Raw genomic sequence first — 19660 nt, 5'->3', positions numbered from 1 at the left:
CTGGGCCAGGTACAGTGGTTCATGCCTATAATCCCAGCACTTTGGGAGGCCAAGATTGGAGGATCACTTGAGCCCAGGAGTTTGAGTCCAGTCTGGGAAAGATTACAAGACCCCATCTCTACAAAAAATACAAAAATTATCGGGGCATGGTGGTGCACCTGTAGTCCCAGCTATTCAGGAGGCTGGGGTGGGAGAATCTCTTGAGTCCAGAGGTTCAGGGTGCAGTGAGCCAAGGTTCTGCCACTGCACTACAGCCTGGGGAACAGAGCAAGACCATGTCTCTTTAAAACACACACACACACACACCCCTCCATACTCTCAAAGTTAATCTCTTAACAATTCCGACAGTTTTTCCCTGTGTAATTTTTATATATCTAAAACCAGGATCTAACAAGTTTAGATCCTGGTTTTTCTCCTGATTAACATAAGCATCTTCTTATGTTTTCTACACTTAGACAGTATTTGTAGGTTTTGTTTGTTTGTTTGTTTGTTTGTTTGTGACACAGTCTTACTCTGCCACCTAGGCTGGAAGGCAGTTGCAATCCCAGTTCACTGCAACCTCTGCCTCCAGTGTTCAAGCAATTCTCATGCCTCAGCCTCCCAAATAGATGGGATTACAGGTGCCTGCCACCAAGCCCGGCTAATTTTTGTATTTTTTGTAGAGATGGTAGTTCACCATGTTGGCCAGGCTGGTCTCGAACTCCTGGCCTCAGGTGATCCGCCCACACAGCCTCCCAAAGTGCTTGGATTATAGGCATGAGCCACTGTGCCCAGCTGGCATTTGTTATACAACAGACCATTCCTTGAAAATGCCAACAAAACAAAACTTTCTACCACCCTAACCAGAAAAAATGAGCTTTTTTTCTAAATTGCCCTATTTCTGTCAGTGATTCCAATCTCCTACCAAAGAAACATTTACTCTGAAATAATTAAGTCCTTAAAACTCTGTGTTGAACTGATTACTCTTCCCCATTTTCAGTCTTCTAAGGCCTGTCTGTTCCTATCATGTTTGTCCGATTCACCCTTTCTACTCTACTGTGATGTCAACACGAATTTCTGAATTATTACAGAAACTTCCAAGGAAGTCTCTTTTACTCCAATCTCTTCACCCTCCCCAGTCAAAGCTGCAGTAAAACCTGTACTTTAAGAAGAAGGCTTTCAGGTCATTTCTCCCTTGTGAGATTATACAAAGTTTGGATGCAAAATAAAAATCTAAACCAAGAAGGCTGTGATAAGTTCCTCCTTCATGCGGTCTCATTACATCTCCTTCTTGACAGTATTAACATGCTGTGCTTATCTTCTCTTCCAACACCAGGCCCATCCCTACATTTTTCCCTCATGGAATTTATTCTCCTCACCTGCTATGTTCTTCTTTCTCTTCTCTGCGTCCAATTAAACCAACGTTCAAGGGTTATTTCAGAGTGTACTTCAAGACTGAGTGCCCTGGCAGCTCTAGTCCTTTCTCTGCACTCCGTATCGGTAAGAATCACAGAATGAACTATGGTCTTCTAATTGTTTTTACACACACACTCCAACTAGATACAAACACCATGCCTTACTTTCCAGCCACATGGCTGCACCAGGCAAGGTAAAGTTGGTGGCTAAGGGGGAAGGTCTACAAATGCACCCCAAACAAGGATCCCACCCATGGCTTTGCTGCATCAGCAAAAACTCTGACGAACTAAAGTCCTTCTCCAAAAAGACCTAGAAGAAATATCCAAATGAACAGATCACTTAACAATATGTAGATTATTTAACAGTAAAACAGGCAGTTGCCAGAGTAAATATTCTCCAAACCCAACACTAGCCTTAAAACATTGAAGTTAAAGCTGAAAACATTGACATTAAAGTTGGTTTCTATAGATGTCAGTTACAACTCTGATAGCACCATTAATAATTCATATTTCTCAGTTTATTTTGGAATCTAGTCAATTCCTTTCTCTAGTTTCAAGAACCTCTGAGTCCAAGCACAACTGTCCACGCTTCAGGTTTCAACTGCAAATAGCTAGTTGGTCAGTATATGTCACATTTGTTTTTTAATTTTCTGTTTAGTCACTTATCAGGCTACATACAATCTCTGTCTCAACATTAACATTATTCATAACCATTTTACCTCCCCCTCCTCTTGTGAACATGAGAATTATTTTAACACACCAAAGAGTTAAAACAGAGACCCAGTCAATTTTAGGTGTTTGGTAACACCCTGCCATTTTGTACAAGAGGTGGCTGTGAACCAGAGTCTGTTTCAGTGGCCAAATTCATAGTAGAAGTGAGCTTAAAAATACTCAAGGTCCTAATGTGCTTCCAGTCTAGAAGGACCACATTTGTAGGGCATTCCTTTGGATCTTGAGCAATCATAAGCCCCTGGAAAGCAGGTACTACTCTCTCTCTGCTTCTTGTTCATTCAGCAACCTTTCTGGGCACCTCTCATGGTCTATGTGCTATGCTGGACACTGGGAATGTAAAGAGGAAAAAACCATAGTTCCTCCCCTCCAAGAACTTGGTCTGTAAGAACCTAGCAATGTTGGGTGCACAGTAGACATTTAATACATATTAAATGGGTATTTCCATAAAGAGTCCCCATAGGTTCTCTGGCCCCACAGTGAGAACCCAACCATTCATTTCACAAATGATAAGTTTGCAGTTGGGCCAGAAACCTTTCATTTCAATGAAACCACAACCTGCAATGGTTTGTGTCAGAGAACAACATAAATATTTGCTTTAAGAGCTGGTGCCAAGAATCTCATGCAAACTTTAGGCAAAATGTTTTAGCTGAGAGGTACGTGGCTAAAACCAGAGGCCTTGGAAGGAGGAAAATGTAATGCAGAGTCTGCTGAACTTTGACCCATGGCATCAGCAAAGTCCAATAACTTTTCAAGCCTTGGTCTTCTCATTTGTAAAACGGGGACAACACAAGGTTATGATTTATTCCTCACAGAAAAAAAAAAAAAAAGTCCTCTGGAAATGTAAAAGCCACATTAGAGTAATGTTTAATAATTCAAGATGAGGTTTGGAAGAACATCAACAGTCTCTCGCCCTCTGTGCCCAGGCATTTTGAAAGGGCACGGCGCCAAAGTCCATTAGTGCCGGGAACACACATCAGCAGGATACTTTTTGCATCTTGACTCCCTTTCCATTGAGCCCCTGAAATCAGATGCCTAACAGGAAGACAGGAAGCTGAAGTGTTATGGGACCCCAGCTATCAGTCAAATGGTTTTCCTGATGTCTCCTTTTCAGTTGTTTTGTTTTAAAGAAAGAATTAGCTTTCACAATCAAGGCTGCTGTGATTCTAAAAATCCTACAAAAATGCCCGCTTCGAATGCTTAGCTTTTCAAGGCTTTGGGTAACCTGAAAGTCCTCTGATTCAGATACTGGCAGAACCTGAACTTGCTGACAGCTTGGATTAATTTGGGGGAAAGGATGCAAGGGGCAATAAAATATTCTAACTTCAGATTCAAAGAGGCAGCAATATGGAGAAGAAAGGACAAACTTCCAAAAGCAGACTGATGTTCTCTTCCCCAATTGACTTGTACAACAGTGAATTAACTCAGCTGTGCATTTCCCCAATATATCAGCCTGGTGAGAGATGCCATAACCTGTGGGCAACCCTACAGACATCCCTTATCCCTCCCCTCCTCCAGGGGTATAAAGGGAAAGCTGATATTAAGTGAAAGACATAAGTCTAGAGCTGCAGTGTCCATAATGGTAGTCACCAGGAATGTGTGAATAGCCAGCATCCAACAGGTAGCTAGTCCAAATTGAGATGTGCTGTGTGGATAAAATATCCACCACATCAAAAAGACTAGTATGAAGGAATGTAAAATATTTCAATATTTTATACTGAATACACGCTGAAGTAATATTTTGGGTATATTAGGCTTAAAATACATAATTAAAATTAATTTCATCTGGTTTGTATTTCTTAATGTGGCTACTAGAAAATTTTACAGTATAGGCAAGGCTCTCATTTGTAGCCCAAATTGTATTTTTCTTGGACAGTGCTGGCTCAGAGCATCCCAGTTTCACCTGGATCCTTTGAAAGGACAAACTGAACATATGGAAATGCAGTCAGGCTCACAAAACAAATAACCTCATTTTCCATGAGGTGACCTTGACACCATTGAGAGAATGAGACCGATTACATGGCTGTCCTCTCACGGTTGATCTCCAAGTACAAGACTGTTTCTTGTCAGACTATATGCTCTCTTGCAATGATGCGTTTTAGATAACACCAAGAAAAGCCCTACAGGGTATGAGTCAAAGCACAGGTACTGGAGTCAGGCTGACCTGGGTTTGAATCCTATCTCTGCCACTTTCTAGCTGGGTAATCTCAGGAATATTATTTAATATATGAAGGTGCCTATTCTCTGTAAAAGGACAATCGGATTTCTTCACAGAGAAGGGGAGGGAAGGGTTAACACAGCAAGGGAGAAAAGAATCTTGGGCACCATGCCTAACAGACAGCAGTTGAGAATGGTAGCCATCTAGTAAAATTCAAGCAACCTTATCTGAGCACCTTCCAGAATAATAAGGTAGGGGAGACGGGGGTGGGGTGCAAAAGAGATGGGACCACTTGTCCAGTGACTTTGGGGTCAGTGAATTAAAGCTGAATCCTCAGGCACAGTATTTATTCCACACAGTGCAACACTGCCCTCTAGTGACAGAGATGTGGAAAAGCTTTCAGAGCATAAAGCAAGGAAAAAAATACATTTTTCCAGGCTCTAAGACAGTAAGTTCTCCAAATCAGAGAGATCATATCAAAGAATAATTTTTTCTCATGAGTCACCTTTAAGTAGTGACAGAGAATTTGAAGAGCAATATTATCAAGATTTACTACCAACCCAGAGGTTGTCACTTTGTTAATTATATATTATCTCAAATAGGAAAAACAGTAATTCTCTCTAGACATATTAAATGTGACACCTAAAAAGGAGAAAGTCTGAGTGTGCCAGGTTACTCGGTGTTATTCTGGTAGGACAGCACAGAGGTTTAAGATTCATGTATAACAGTTTGTAAACCAGATTTGATCACGTTTTCTGGTTAATGCAACTAACAAGGTCAAAACTTAAGGCTGAACTGGTATACAAACTTGGAAGGAATACTTACCATTTTTAACCTCTTTTCTCCTTGCAGAGCACCTAAGTGAGGCTAACAGTACCTGGGTTGTTGTGGGGAGTAAATAAGAAAGAGCACCGAAATGCTCAGCAGAGTGTCTAACACACAAGCAGTAAGTGTTGGCTGCTGCTATTTTTGTTGTTTCTGTTGTTCCAACTGCCACAGGCCCAATGGAGGAAAAGCCATAAGACAAAATAACTCCTTTTACTTTTTTGGGTTAAAAACAAGGCTTACCTAGTTTCATTTCCTGATGCATCTACCAATCAAATGCATGATTTTATAACAAAAACATCTTAGCACAACTTTGATGTCCCTGAGATTATAATGCTCACTGAAGTTTGGTAATAGTTTGGAATTCAGATACTGATCTTTAATAAGGCACAAAGATGATGCTATAATCAAAACCATCTGCAGAGACAAGACGTGTCACCATTTCTATCATAAACCTACTATGGTCGTTTTAGGCAGTCTCTGCCCATCTTCATTCTTCTCAATTAACTTGGACGAAAAACATAATACTTTAAATTGGAAATTATTTATAATAATTTTCCTCACTTAATTTTCATTTTTAATATAGTGATCTCATGTCCAAACATTTCCTATTTGATGAGCACTGGGTAACCATGTGACCCCGTAAGCCAGTCCCAGACAACTATAATACATGCTTTCTAGTCTTGTACAGTTCTTGTTTCAACATCCTGTAGTCACTTCTATATCCTGAAAAGGAAAAAAAGAAAAAGAAAACGGATACAAAGATACATGCTTACTGATGTCAAGGGTACGTGCTAGAGAAGACTAGGAAGCAAGTAAATGCTAGAAACCCATGTTCAAGGGTCCCATGTGCCCCATGTTCAGAAGGAGGAATGTGTGCTACACACCTTGTCATGGTATGGTCCTAAGACAATCCAGCCACAGAATGTGTAACCCAGATAAATCATACCAGCACAAGCACAAAACCGAAGAACTTTTGGCAGTGAGGCCTGCATTGTTAAAATTAGCACCTGAAAAAAAGAATGAACAGAATGGGTGAAATGAAAACGCAGCTATTAGAACCCAAAGAATAAATGAGTCTCAACTGCAGTGGCACTACCCAGTGCCACATCCTTACATTATACGCCTGGAAATAACCCAGGTATCTGATGACTCCAACCCAAACCAAGAGCGTAGAGGTCCCAAGCAAAATGCTGCACAGATCATAGTTTGTGAGATTCTAAGGAATGAAAAAAGAGAGAGAGAGAGAAATGAGTAAAATATTTGACTCCACTTAGCTTATTAACCTTACATTAAACCAATTAATAAAAAAGGAACTATCTGCTTTCCTATAGGTGATAGTAAGAGGTTTTTTTAAAGAAAAAAAGAAAAACAGATATAATTCCAAATGTGTTTCTCGTTTTCTTTTAGTATTTCAATTGGTTGAACTAATTTTTTTTCCAAATAATACTCTCAAATAGAAATTACATTTAGGTTGAACTAATTTTTTTTCCAAATAATACTCTCAAATAGAAATTACATTTAGGTTGAACTAAATTTTTTTCCAAATAATATTCTCAAATAGAAATTGCATTTATCACTGACCTAGGCATTCGAGGATATAAATTAATGGTGTTTGTTAAGTACCAAACAATACAATTCAGCCGCTTTTGAAAGAAAACTCCCACATGATTTGCTAACACAGCTCCAGCTCTCAGGAAATTCTAGGGCTAGTTGAAAAGACAAACACACAAATATGATTCTCGTACAATATGCTAAATGCAGTGAAAGACACAACGCCTAGCTCATCACAGAGGGATACCACAGACTCGACCCCAGAGCAAAGACAGGCCTGCAGGACAGGCTGGGAGGAAGCGCCACAGATAAGTGGACAAAGGCTGAACAAAGGTACAAAGCTGACAAGACATCCTAGAGGGGCAGGGTCAGAGCAGGGGCAGGAGCAAGAGGCAGAGCTGGATGATGATGACCCCAGAGGCCATGCTGCCAAGGGAAGCTGCTTCATCCCGAAGTGGGCCCCAAGAGGTAGAAAGGATGGTAACAGCCAGATGATAGACACTTTCAGAAAAGTCCCTCTGACAGCTGTGTGAATGGATCTCAGAGGTATGAAGCAGAAGATGGGAAAGCTGGTGAGGAGACTGCTGTCACAGTTGGCCAGAGAAGAAAAAGCCTGAAGAAAGCCAGAGGGAGCCAGGATGGGGGAGGAGTAGGCGTGTCAGGGTTAGGAGGTATGGCTGGCAGGACCTCTGACCAACAGCAGAGAGTGGATGGGAGAACAGTGTGGTGAAGGAGGAGCTGAGGCTTAGGTAGGAGATCAAATCAACTAAGTTATACAAAGGGTCAGGCTTTAGCAGGCAGTCTGACATTCCTGCCCTCACCCCATCCGTCAGAGCACCCAATGGTCACAGATCCTCCCCACAAGCTCTTGACATGCAGGTTCAGGGAAGGGACTGGTTTATGGATAAGCTGCTCCTTTTACAACTTAAAAAGAAAAATGAGGCCCAAATAATCAATCTTCTCAAGCTTTGTCACTATTCTGGAGCTGTTGCCAAGTTTCGTTCCATGGAACATCAGCTTCCTTACTTTCCCTTCACGAGGAACCAAGCCAGGGGAGGCCTCACTTGTGCCGGTGTGAGAAAAGGGAAGACACGAGAATCAAAGTTGTCTCCAAAGGATCATATGTCTTAAGATGCCTGTAGCCGTCCAGGAGAAGATGAAGAACAGAGACTTTAAATGGGCTTCCCTCACCTTTACTTTGATTTCCATTTTTAATATGGAGCCAGTAATTGTCATTAGGTCGCTGATAATCACCAGGACATACCAGCCGTTGATGAACTTCCACTGGTCGGTGTCACACACAGGACGCTTGTACTTCTCCAGGAAGAAATTTAGAAATCTCTAAGGCAAACATTAAAGAAGTGTTTCTTACAAACCACACTGCCCTCTGGAAGGAGAAGGCCTGTAAAAGGACATGGCATTGCCTTTCCAACTTGCCAGATCCACCTCGAAAGTGGAGGTTATAGCACACACTTTCCCCCGTAATCTGAGTAAGCATTCAATTGTCTGTGAAGTTACCTCAAATATGAAATACGTACATGGTAACTCCAGCAGGCTCTTGTCATAGCTAACATACAGTACGTTCCAAATACTTTTCATATTACCAACACATCCATTCCAGTGACAACCCAATGAACCAGGTACTAGCAGGTCTATCACCCAGAGAAGGGAACTGAGGCACCGAGAGGCTAAGCCAGGATCCGTGTCCAGGCAGGCCAGCTCCGGAGTGCATGCTCGAATATGAGCCCCCTCACCTTGGCAGGGATAGGACCTTAACTTGGCATTCAGAATATCAAGGAGATCGGGGAGCATGTAAGAGAGGTGGATATTTACAAAGGACATTGACAAAGGTCAGGATTAGGCAAAATCAAATGCAGACTACGTCCCTGCTCCACAAATGGTACTCTTTGGACTTCCGATTTCCCCGACCCCAGTGTGCATTTGTACACATGCCACAGCCAGAATAAGATATGTGGGGAGCAGAAGTATATATTCATAAGAGCCCTGAGGGTAAAAAGGCAAAATGAAACTCAAGGGAGAATTTTAAAACTATTTGAAAAACAGAATAAAGTATTTTATGCTTCATTATAATCCATTTACCATGCCTCCCTGTCAAAATGAACTCTGATTTGAAGACAAAAGATGAAACCCACACATGCTATTACTCTGTTCTTCAGATCACTCCTGAATTGAAGAGGGCCTCGTTATTCTGGAAACATTCAAAAGCCTGAGAGTTCACCACTGTGCGTCTGTACATATCAGCTCAGTTTTAAGCAGGATAATTATCTGATCCCACCTGACATACTCAGAGCCTTTACTCACTTCCTACACCTCAGGCTGATGAATGCCTCACAGGGGGCAACTACTCAGAGGAATCTAATTTAGTCAAAGGTCTCCAGAAAAGGCAGGTGGCACAACATCGGTGGTCCACTGCTTGAGCAAACTGAGGGTGCAGGCCAAGAGGTCAGGAAGAGAATGTGAACACGCTCTTACCTTCCGTAACCTTAGAGCAAGAACAATGGATCTTGTACACAGAATAAGAGATGCCAAGCAAATCACAATGACAAATGCATCAAACACCAGGACATACTGAGCGTTTTTCTGAGCTGAGGAATAAAAACAGAATTCAAATGTTAAACACACCTTACCAGAGAATAATTTCCAAACAAAATGGCAGTGTGAAAAGAAGTTCAAACAATAAATGTTTTGTCTATTGTTAAAACAAAATGGTAAATATCAGAAACAAATCACACTGCATTCATTCAGAAGTACATATATAAGGCAAAACATTCCCTGATATAAAGCTATACATTTAAAAACATGTGAGCTGGGCCAGGCGCGGTGGCTCACGCCTGTAATCCCAGCACTTTGGGAGGCCAAGGTGGGTTGATCATGAGGTCAGGAGATCAAGACCATCCCGGCTAACACAGTGAAACTCCGTCTCTACTAAAAATACAAAAAAAATTAGCCAGGCATGGTGGTGGGTGCATGTAGTCCCAGCTACTCAGGAGGCTAAGGCAGGAGAATGGCATGAACATGGGAGTCAGAGTTTGCAGTGAGCTGAGATCGCACCACTGCATTCCAGCCTGGGTGACAGAGCAAGACTCCGTCTCAAAAAAAAAAAGTGAGCTGCTAATAAATGCACTCAAATTTATATATAAATATTTACTGTAGAATAGAATTCAATGGAAAGTGATCCATTTGGGCTCCATTCAAAAAAAGGCAAAACTGCTGACATACTCTGAGTTCTTTCACATAAAAGCAGAGACATCAAGTTCACCATTAATAAGAGATCAAACAAATTAAAACACCACCACTGAGAATCCCCACTTCTGCTTCTCAACCTCACTGTGCACTTTCCCAGGACATAGTGCCAATCTTATAAGCCTTCTCCATATGGAGAGAAAATTGCTTCTTGGAACAGAAGCAAGGAGGGGAGTGGTAATCAGATTTTTGGTTTGGAGCACACAGCAGCAAGAAGAATGTACGGGAAGGAGATGAATCTAACCTTAGTTTCTCTCAGACTTCACAGTAGTGTCTCCGATCCCAGCCCGGCTCTCTCCTGCCTGCCCCCCGCCTTCTCCACCCTGCAGTCACACTGGTCTTCCTTCTTTCCTGCTCTCACCTCAGGGACTTTGCACATGCTGATCCATCTGCCTGGAACAGCACTTCTCCCACACACACAGCTCAGCTTATTTATTTTCAGCCTCAAGTTCCAAATGAAAAATCTCCCATCTCAGAAAATAATTCCTTAAATTCTCATCTCTATTAGCCCCCTCCTATATACTTTCATGGTTTTTGGTTACTACACACACCCAGAGCTCCTTGACTTTCCTCTGCACAACAAACACTGACCTTCATTACATCTGCAGAGGCAGCACAGCACAGAGCACAGAGACAGTGTAGAATGGGAAAGAACATTATGAAAATTGGGAAAGAAAATGTGAAAATTATGCAAGTTCATATACAAAGAGCCCATGAAACAGCCAAGGTAAATAACAATAGCAAACACTTACAGCGGTTACTTATTTTATGATTCAGTGTCCATCTTCCTCATCAAGTGACAGGCTCTGTAAAGCAGGGCCCATAGGTAGTTGCTATGGTTTGAATTATCTGTCTCCTCCAAAACTCATGTTGAAATTTAATCCCCAATGTGACGGGATTGAGAGGGCGGGCCTTTAAGAGGTGATTGGGTCATGAGGTCTCTGCCCTCATAAATGGATTAATCTACTCATAGATTAATGGGTTATCAAGGGAATGGCTCTGGTGGCTTTATAAGAAGAGGAAGAGAGACTTGAGCTAGTATGTTCCCCCTCCTCACCATGTGATGCCCTGTACTGCCTTGGGACTCCACTGAGACTCCCAACCAGCAAGAAGGTCCTCACCAGAAGTGGTCCTCCGACTTTGGACTTCTCAGGTTCCAGAACTGAAAGAATGCATTTCTTTTCTTTATAAATTAGCCAGTTTCAGGCATTCTGTTATAAGTAACAGAAAACAGACTAAGACAGTAGTGTTGAATACAGCACCTGTGGCTAGTATAATGCTTCAGGATGCTTACAAATAAATGAAGAGAATTGAGCAGAACATAAGACCACTGAATAATCTAAGTTAGAACTTATGATGGTCTGAGCTAAGCTGAGGCAGAGCGAAAGAGGGCACAGAATCGTAAGAGATGGAGAGAGTCATGGCCTGGTCTCTAACTGAACTTGGGGAATAAGGAAGAAGGACAACCAAGAATGATTCTTGGTTCCCTGTCTTGGGTAAACCGAGTTTACTCTGGATATTCATGACAAGAGAGGACTATTCAGTGGCAGTTAAAGCCATGGGAGTGATGGCCCCTCAGAGAGACCACTGGGAAGGACAGTGGTCAGGGATTGGGAGCGACGTTCGAGAATTAGAAAAGGAGATGAGCTCAGGAATGGGATGAAGCAGAAAGGCCAGAGGAGAAGCAAATAAAACCAGGGACAGGTGACCTTCAGAGGAGAGACTGCGGTCAGAGTCCTCCACAGAAACCTCTGCAGAGACAGCGTTGAAGAGAAATGCCAGACTGTCTATGGACTTAATAATGCAAAGATGTGAGTGATACTGGCATGAGTGTCTGAGGGCAAAGCAGCTCCTACAGTGGGTGGCGAGCACACAGCCAGCTGGTAAATGCAACTCTCTGAGCAAATGATTTCATCTTACTAAGCTTCAGATGTGCCACCTTCAAAATGGGGAGGGCAAGTGTACCCATTCCTGAGGCTGTCATGAGAACCAGGTAGAACTGTCTATGTGAAGTGCTTGTTAGAATAGTGCCTAGTGCCTAGCACTTACATTTACCTTTAGCCATTTATACTCAAGAAAGTTATCTTGAGGTATCATCTAATGGGTAGGTAAGAAAACAACTTAGCTCTAGCATAATGCAAGATTTTTTTTTTCCCTTGGATCCATGGAATGGAGCAGAGGAAACATAGGAAGCTCTTGGGAAGATAAAACTGAAAATCTTATGAAATGTAAGGACAGCATCTAGTACTTTCCTTTCTGATATATAACTAGAACACAAATCTCCAAGACAGCTTGTATTGGACTTTGTTTACAGATGGGAAAACAAGCAGGCTTAGAAACAGAAACCAGTCCTCCTAACAGAATCCAGTATAGGATTCTGTTTTTCTTTGAATTACTGAGAAGACTAGTTTGGTATGCTAAAGATATGTATTTTATTAACATCTTGGCCGGGCGTGGTGGCTCACGCCTGTAATCCCAGTGCTTTGGGAGGCCGAGGTGGGCGGGTCACAAGGTCAGGAGTTCAAGACCAGCCTGGCCAATATGATGAAACTCCATCTCTACTAAAAATACAAAAAATAGTCGGGTGTTGTGGTGTGTGCTTGTAGTCCCAGCTACTTGGGAGGCTGAGGCAGAAGAATCGCTTGAACCCAGGAGGTGGAGGTTGCAGTGAGACGAGATTGTGCCACTGCACTCCAGCCTGGGTGACAGAGCAAGATGCTGTCTCAAAAAAAAACACAATCTGTATCACCCATCATTGGGGAATCCCGCCAAAGAGGAATCTCGCTAATTCCTCCCCAAGCCCCTCATCTCCAAATTCCTGTGTTTATGAAACCAAGTTAAATGAAGACATGGCACATTTAGAGAGGGGACTTGGGGGTCACAAAAGGCAGCACGAGGTTTGTATGTGAAAATGGACATTCACCTGCATTTGCTTCAATATGGGTAATGACAAAGGAGAGAGGAGCCTGGGGGTAAGCGTGTGGGTGTGAATGAGCCTCTGAACTTTTAGAAATAGTGTAAGTGTCCCACCAGATGTCGCCCTTGTCCTTGTCCACTTCCCCCAGAGCCAAGGCAATCTCAATCCACCAGACAGCTTCATATAGGGGGAAAAGTCCATTTCCTAAGATGGTTTCCAAACATAATTTTTTTAAGGCTTTCACATCACATCATCTTATTTTAAATTCACATTCTCCTAGTGATAGAACCTGATTTCTTAAGACACAGCTCTAGAAGAATATGTAAATCTTAAAGAGCTTTTACCCAGTGGTCTAGGAGGCTTGTGTTTCTCCTCATTGGCCACAGGAGGGGGCTAGAGATACTCTCTTCTAAGCACAATCTAGGAAAACCCCTAATGTTGCAAGGAGGGCTATAGGCAGAAGTGAAAAACTCACTGTTCTGGAAATGCATTTGACTGCCTCGTTTGGAAATTTCCATCATTTTGATCTTTATAATGATGTTCCAAATCACATATTTGACAAAGGTTAGTTTCTTTTCACAGAACACTGCAACCTATACTTGGACCTAATTAGAAAATACGCCCTTGATCTCTGTGTGTCTGTAAGAGAGTGGTGTATGCTGGGGAATGGTAACCACTTTTTAACAGAAACCAAAACTATAATCGGAGGCTTAAGTCAGTCGGTGAAATTATTGAAACCAAAACTTCAAATCATCAGGACATATCATACATCTGAAAAGCAGCAGGCCACAAATCAAATATAATTTAAAACAACTCTAAAACAAGAGCCACAGGTATTTTACATTTTCTTTCATTCTGATAACCTGGTCAAAAGGAAAGTCATTTAAACAAAATTTGCAAAATAAAAAGTACTGAGCATCCATCATTAACATCATCCCAATTCTCTACTGAGCAAACAGAACAGGTTCCACAGGTAGCCCATTATATTTTATTTTATTTTAATTTTTTAAATTTATTTTACTTATTTTTGAGACAAAGTCTCACTCTGTTGCCCAGGCTGGAGTGCAGTGGTGTGACCTCGGCTCACTGCAGCCTCTGCCTCTCAGGTTCAAGCAATTCTCCTGCCTTAGCCTCCCAAGTAGCTGGGATTACAGGTGCGTGTGCCACCATGCCTGGCTAATTTCTGTATTTTTAGTAGTGACAGGGTTTTGTCATGTTGACTAGGCTGATCTCGAACTCCTGACATCAAGTGATCTATCCGCCTAGGCCTCCCAAAGTGCTGGGATTACAGGTGTGAGACTCCATGCTCAGCAGTAGCCCATTTTAAACATGTGGATTAAGCGATGTTTTCTGAGCGATGGCTGAGTAAATGACTCAGCATTTGCATCAGTTGCTCTCTGGGCTCTGGAGGCCCTGATCCTTCCCCACTGTCCAAGGCTCAGATCAAAGCATATCTTCTCCAAGAATCATTTCTTTTCCCACTCTGCCCCACTCAAACTTAACCTTTGTTTTTTTTCTCCTCATGCTTTTTGTATGTATACCCTTATTTCTCTCCATAACACATCACAGATTTTATAAGCATGTCAGTCTCCCTCACTAAGGCATTTTCTTCCTTTTCCCATAATGCCTAGCAATTAATATGTGCCAACTCTTGTGTTTAGTACTTTGCTTTATATACTAATTCATTTAATATTCAATATCCTAGAAGGTAAGTTTAGGCTGAGTATGCCCTATTCAGAATGATTTGGGACCAAAAGTATTTCAGATGTCTTTTGATTTTCGAATACTTGCCTTATACTTACAGGTTGAGCATCCCAAATCCAAAAATTCAGAATCCAAAATGCTCCAATAAGCATTTCCTTTGAGCTTTGGTCATGTCAGTGCTCAAATGTCTCAAATTTCAGAAGATTGTGATTTCAGATTTTTCCGATTTGGGATGCTCAACCTATACTATTACTCTCATGTTACATAGAAAGATACTGAGACAGACAGGTTAAGTAATTTGTCCAAGATCACAGGCACAGTAAACAGAACTGGAACTGAAACCAAGGCAATCTGGCTCCAGAGCTAAGCTCCTAACCACTAAGTCATGCTACCTCTTCTAAGAGGTGTATAGTAAACATTTGCTGAATTAAACAAAAATACAAGGCTTTGGGATATTCTTTACAGAATATAATGCTCAAGACGTGGTTTTCTTCCTATTACCATGCAAACAAACCATTTAAATACCCAAGCCCCAAAATAAAGTGTTAAAAATCATCTATAATCCCCATGGGCAAGTATATAGCATACTTACTAGATCCAAATATGTTCAAGTCTTTACATTCTTCAATTTTGGCATCACTGTCAAAATAGATTTTGATTTTGCCACTGTGAGCTTTATTGTCAAAGATAATCTGGAGACACAAATGTATAGAGAGATTACAACACAGAAGAAAGTATAACATGTTAGATCAACTCTGCCTAAAAAAAAAAAATCACTGGCATCCAAATACTGTGCTGATCCAAAGAGAATTACACAAGCCAGCAAAATGGCTGACTAGAATTACTTGACATTCATTTCCTGCACCCCCGCCCCCATCACACACAGACAGACAGACACACACTCACACACACACAAAGGGATCAAAATAATGAATAAACAACTATATTTTGACTGAAATCACTGAAGAAGTACACTGGAGAGCACCAGAGTAGCAGCAAAATCCTGTGGAGCATGAAAGCCCAGGATAGCAACATAGAAAGGGGAGCAAGGCACCCTGCCTCTGCCATACTGTCTCCCCAGCTAGGATCAGCTTAGAGCCAGGGGGATCTCTTTGGATAGGAAAACGTTAGGCTAGAGACTCCAGTGGTCCTCATTACGGCCACAGAATGCCAGCAGTCATTGCTACAGGAGAGCCCTCCAGTCCTCACAGGCTTTGAATCCAGTTTGGAGAGGTGCTGGGAGTTCATGCAGCCATGTTGCCCCAGAGTGGAAGCACACATTGTGCGCACTCTTCACTTCTGTGACCTAAGCTGCTATGGCATGACACCATTTAGAGACCAGATCGGCTAACAGAGTGTGTTCTGCCCTGGGGGCCAGTACTCATTGTCTCTCTCCATTCCTGAAGTCCTGCCATTATTCCACCATGTTTACACAGGTGCCTGCAACACCATGACCCTGGCTGCCCAGAGCCTAGACCTGATGGAACATCTGAGACCCTGACATCTGAATCCATGCAGCACCTGTTCCTGCCCCTGACCCTGGGAACAGGCAGAACTGCGCAGCAGGAAGCTACCAAACAGCTGGCTGGTGTGCTGTGCTTGTGCACACTTGGGCCACGCAGTTGGCTATCTCTCTACACCCAAACAGGCCTGACAGCCGGTTCAGCAGTGACCTCACTTCTCTAAAGAGCTTGCCTCACAGCCTACTGGCCCACCACAACCATGCACACCTGACCTGACAGCCAGCTGGGCAGCAATTGTCCCTACCCAGTTGAAGAGCCTGCCACACAGCCTGCTGCTTATTATGTATGCACATGTCCAGCCCGACAACCAATCTGGCATCCCTGCCTCCAGCAAAACCGTGCCATTGCTGTTAAAAACTCCCTCAGCCTAGGCCACTGAGCCAATCACAGACATCACTGACAAGGAGCACCACTGAACAAACTGCATGGACACCACACTACTGAGTCTGCCCAGAACCAAAGCCAATGCACTGTAGTCAACCAACACTCTAGGGCCCATCTACAGGGAAAAGTCTATCCCTATGAAAGCTATTCCATAAAATTGGAAAAAGTAACTATTTCACTAGATGCATAGATAATAATGTAGGGACACAAGAAACATGAAAAGGCAAGAAAACAGGACACCCAAAGGAATATAATAATTCTCAAGTAGCAGGACCCAAAGAAAATGCCTGAAAAATTCAAAATAATGATCTTAAGAAAGCTAAGTGAGATATAAGAGAATACAAGCAATTCAATGAAACCAGGAAAATAATTTATGATTTGATTGAGAAATTCAACAGAGAGACATAGCATAAAGAAGAACCAAACAAACATCTTGGAGCTGAATAACTCAATGAGTGAAATAAAAAAATTACAATTGAGAACTTCAACAACAGACTACATCGAGCAAAGAAGAATGAATTTCTGGCCGGGTGCAGTGGCCAAGCCTGTAATCCCAGCACTTTGGAAGGCCAAGGCAGGTGGATCATTTGAGGTCAGGAGTTTGAGACCAGCCTGGCCAACATGGTGAAACAGCATCTCTAACAGAAAATACAAAATTAGCTGGGTGCGGTTCCAGGCACCTGTAATCCCAGCTACTGGGGAGGCTGAGGCAGGAGAATCACTTGAATCTAGGAGGCAGAGGTTGCAGTGAGCTGAGATCACACCACTGCACTTCAGCCTGGGCAACAGATTGAGACTCTGTCTCAGAACAAATAAATAAATAAAATAAAAAGAATTTCTGAACTTGAAGACGGGTCTTTTCAAATAACCCAGTTGAAAACTTCTGAAGTCTTGGGAGAGATATGAACATCCAGATCTAGGAAGCTCAAAGATCCCCAATTAGATTCACCCCAAAAAGATTCTCTCCAAGGCCCATTATAATCAATCTGTCAAAAGTCAAAGACAGAGACAATGCTAAAAGCTGCAAGTAGGCTGGGCGTGGTGGCTCATGCCTGTAATTCCAGCACTTCGGGAGGCCGAGGCGGGCAGATCACGAGGTCAGGAGATGGAGGCCATCCTGGCCAACATGGTGAAACCTCGTCTCTACTAAAAATACAAAAAAATTAGCCGGGCATGGCTGAGGCAGGAGAATAGCGTGAACCCAGGAGGCAGAGCTTGCAGTGAGCGGAGATGGTGCCACTGCACTCCAGACTGGATGGCAGAGCGAGACTCTGTCTCAAAAAAAAAAGCTCCAAGAGAAAAGCATCAGGCCAGGAGAGAATGAGATGATATATTCAAAGGGTTTAAGAAAAAACAAAAAAAAACAAACCTGTCAGTCAAGAATACTATATCCAGCAAAGCCATCCTTCAGAAGTGAAGAAGAAATAAAGACCTCCCCAGACAAGCAAAAGTTGAGGGAATTTTCACCACTAGACCAGCCTTTCAAGAAATGCTTGAGGGAGCACTAAAACTGGAAACAAACAATAATTATTATCATGAAAACATGTGAAAGCATAAAACTCAACAGTACAGGTAAGTTTATAATCAAATTCAGAATACCCCAGTATTGGAATGGTGCTATATAAATCTGTCAGTCCTCTAGTACGAAGATTTTAAGTCAAAATTGTAAAAAACAAACACAAGTACAATTAGAGGCTAAGGAACTCACAATAAAGACATAAATTAAGGCAACAAAGAGAATTATACCAATGAAAATGATCACATCACAGGATTTCTTCACAACTTTCTGTTATTAATGAAACAAATACGATTGAAAAGGCTAATATGTGAAGTTTTACTAAATACAGGATATCAGATATCTGGTTCAGAGAAATCCTAGAGCAAAACAGACAAACAGTCCTAGGAATAAAAATCAAAATTAACTAATCTTTGAAAGAACACAATGATCTAATTTATTATTCTGAATTGAATTTAAAAGCATTTCCTTCAATTTAGTTCTTTGGGTATGAAATTCTAGTTTTTGTTAGGCTAGAAATTATTTTTCTATTTGTTTCAAGAGCTACATACAATGCTTTTAGAAAGAACAAAGATTGCTCCAAGACTGCAGGCTGAACTTAAGATGTCCAAATGCCCTCAATCTTCTACCTTATGAAATTTAAATCAATCATTTAAATCATTTACAATTTATAAGTGATATATGCCAAGTACTTGTTAGGGTGAACACATTAAGAAAACCAAAAAGTTCACTGGCAGAGCTTGGAGAGCGGATATGTGGGTGATCAAATCCACATGCACCTGCCTGTCTCTGAACACAAGCCAAGTCTGCCCAAGAAGATCACACACTCAAACCAGAGGTTCGAGAATTAAACCATACCATCTTCATTTCTATACCTGTAAGTTATGACTAAACCCTCACTAGCACTGGCACTCAAGGTCTCTGTTTCCTCCAGGAGAGCCCCTAAAATGCTTTTCTCAAAGCAGATAGAAGCCCAAAGAACAAAATAAAAATGAAAAGCCAGTATTTTTAAACCCACACTTCTGACCATATCATGACAAAGTCATCAATGACCTCATCCTTGCAGACCAAACTCCATGCTCCTCTCCTGCCTTTCCCTCATCCCTGCAGATGCTCCCAGGGCTCCTCTGGCTCACCCCCCTCCCCCCCGCCCCCCCCAGAGCTTGCAGCTAGAGACACTCTTCCTTACCACATATCACAATCAGTAGTTACTTTTATTTCATTTACTTGTTTTTCTGTTTCCCCCACCAGGCTGTAAGCTTTCCTGAGGGCCACTGTGCCTCTAGGGCATAGCAAAATGCCTGGTGCATAGTAAGGACTCATTAAGTATTTATTGCTAGTTGAATGAAACCCCCTTCTGAATTGCTAAAGAAGAGTATATACAACTTTCAGCTAGGCATTCAGTTTAGTCCCTTAAGGAACAGGAAAGGGAGGGAGGGAGAAAAAGAAGGAAAGAGAGAAGGACAGAGAAAGAAAGTCTATGAAAATGAGAAGGCAGCTTACTTCCCCATAAAAGTGTACCATCTCTTCAACTATACATACATGCCCCCTCCCAAAATAAAAAGAGAAACAACTGCTACTTTGCAGACTGGTCTTCCCATCAGTGGAGCAGTTTATGCCTCGAGGTTTGAAAACATTTGCTACAACATTTGCAAAGACCTTCCTCTAAAGCTGGGAAGAGCACTATAGACA

The 19660-nt window shown here is 42.0% G+C and overlaps 1 protein-coding gene across 2 annotated transcripts in view; it reads right to left on the bottom strand.

Annotated features, from left to right (window-relative positions):
* The window catches only part of MCOLN2 (mucolipin 2), a 73138-nt gene that overhangs the window by 6172 nt on the left and 47306 nt on the right, over window positions 1-19660 (bottom strand). Inside the window, exons 7-12 of one of the 2 annotated variants that reach the window (XM_011956117.1) lie at window positions 15138-15237; window positions 9154-9266; window positions 7852-8001; window positions 6224-6325; window positions 5994-6116; window positions 5699-5832 (exon numbers count right to left, since the gene is read on the bottom strand). In XM_011956117.1, the coding sequence (XP_011811507.1) occupies window positions 5806-5832; window positions 5994-6116; window positions 6224-6325; window positions 7852-8001; window positions 9154-9266; window positions 15138-15237 (615 nt within the window). In that variant the 3' untranslated portion in view covers window positions 5699-5805. Of the gene's footprint in view, window positions 1-5698; window positions 5833-5993; window positions 6117-6223; window positions 6326-7851; window positions 8002-9153; window positions 9267-15137; window positions 15238-19660 lie in introns of those variants that run through there. The other variant, XM_011956116.1, reaches the window with a different exon arrangement.

Source organism: Colobus angolensis, unplaced genomic scaffold, assembly GCF_000951035.1.
Source record: "Colobus angolensis palliatus isolate OR3802 unplaced genomic scaffold, Cang.pa_1.0 Scaffold41, whole genome shotgun sequence".
Lineage (NCBI taxonomy): Eukaryota > Metazoa > Chordata > Mammalia > Primates > Cercopithecidae > Colobus > Colobus angolensis.
This window is presented reverse-complemented; position numbering and strand designations above follow the sequence as displayed.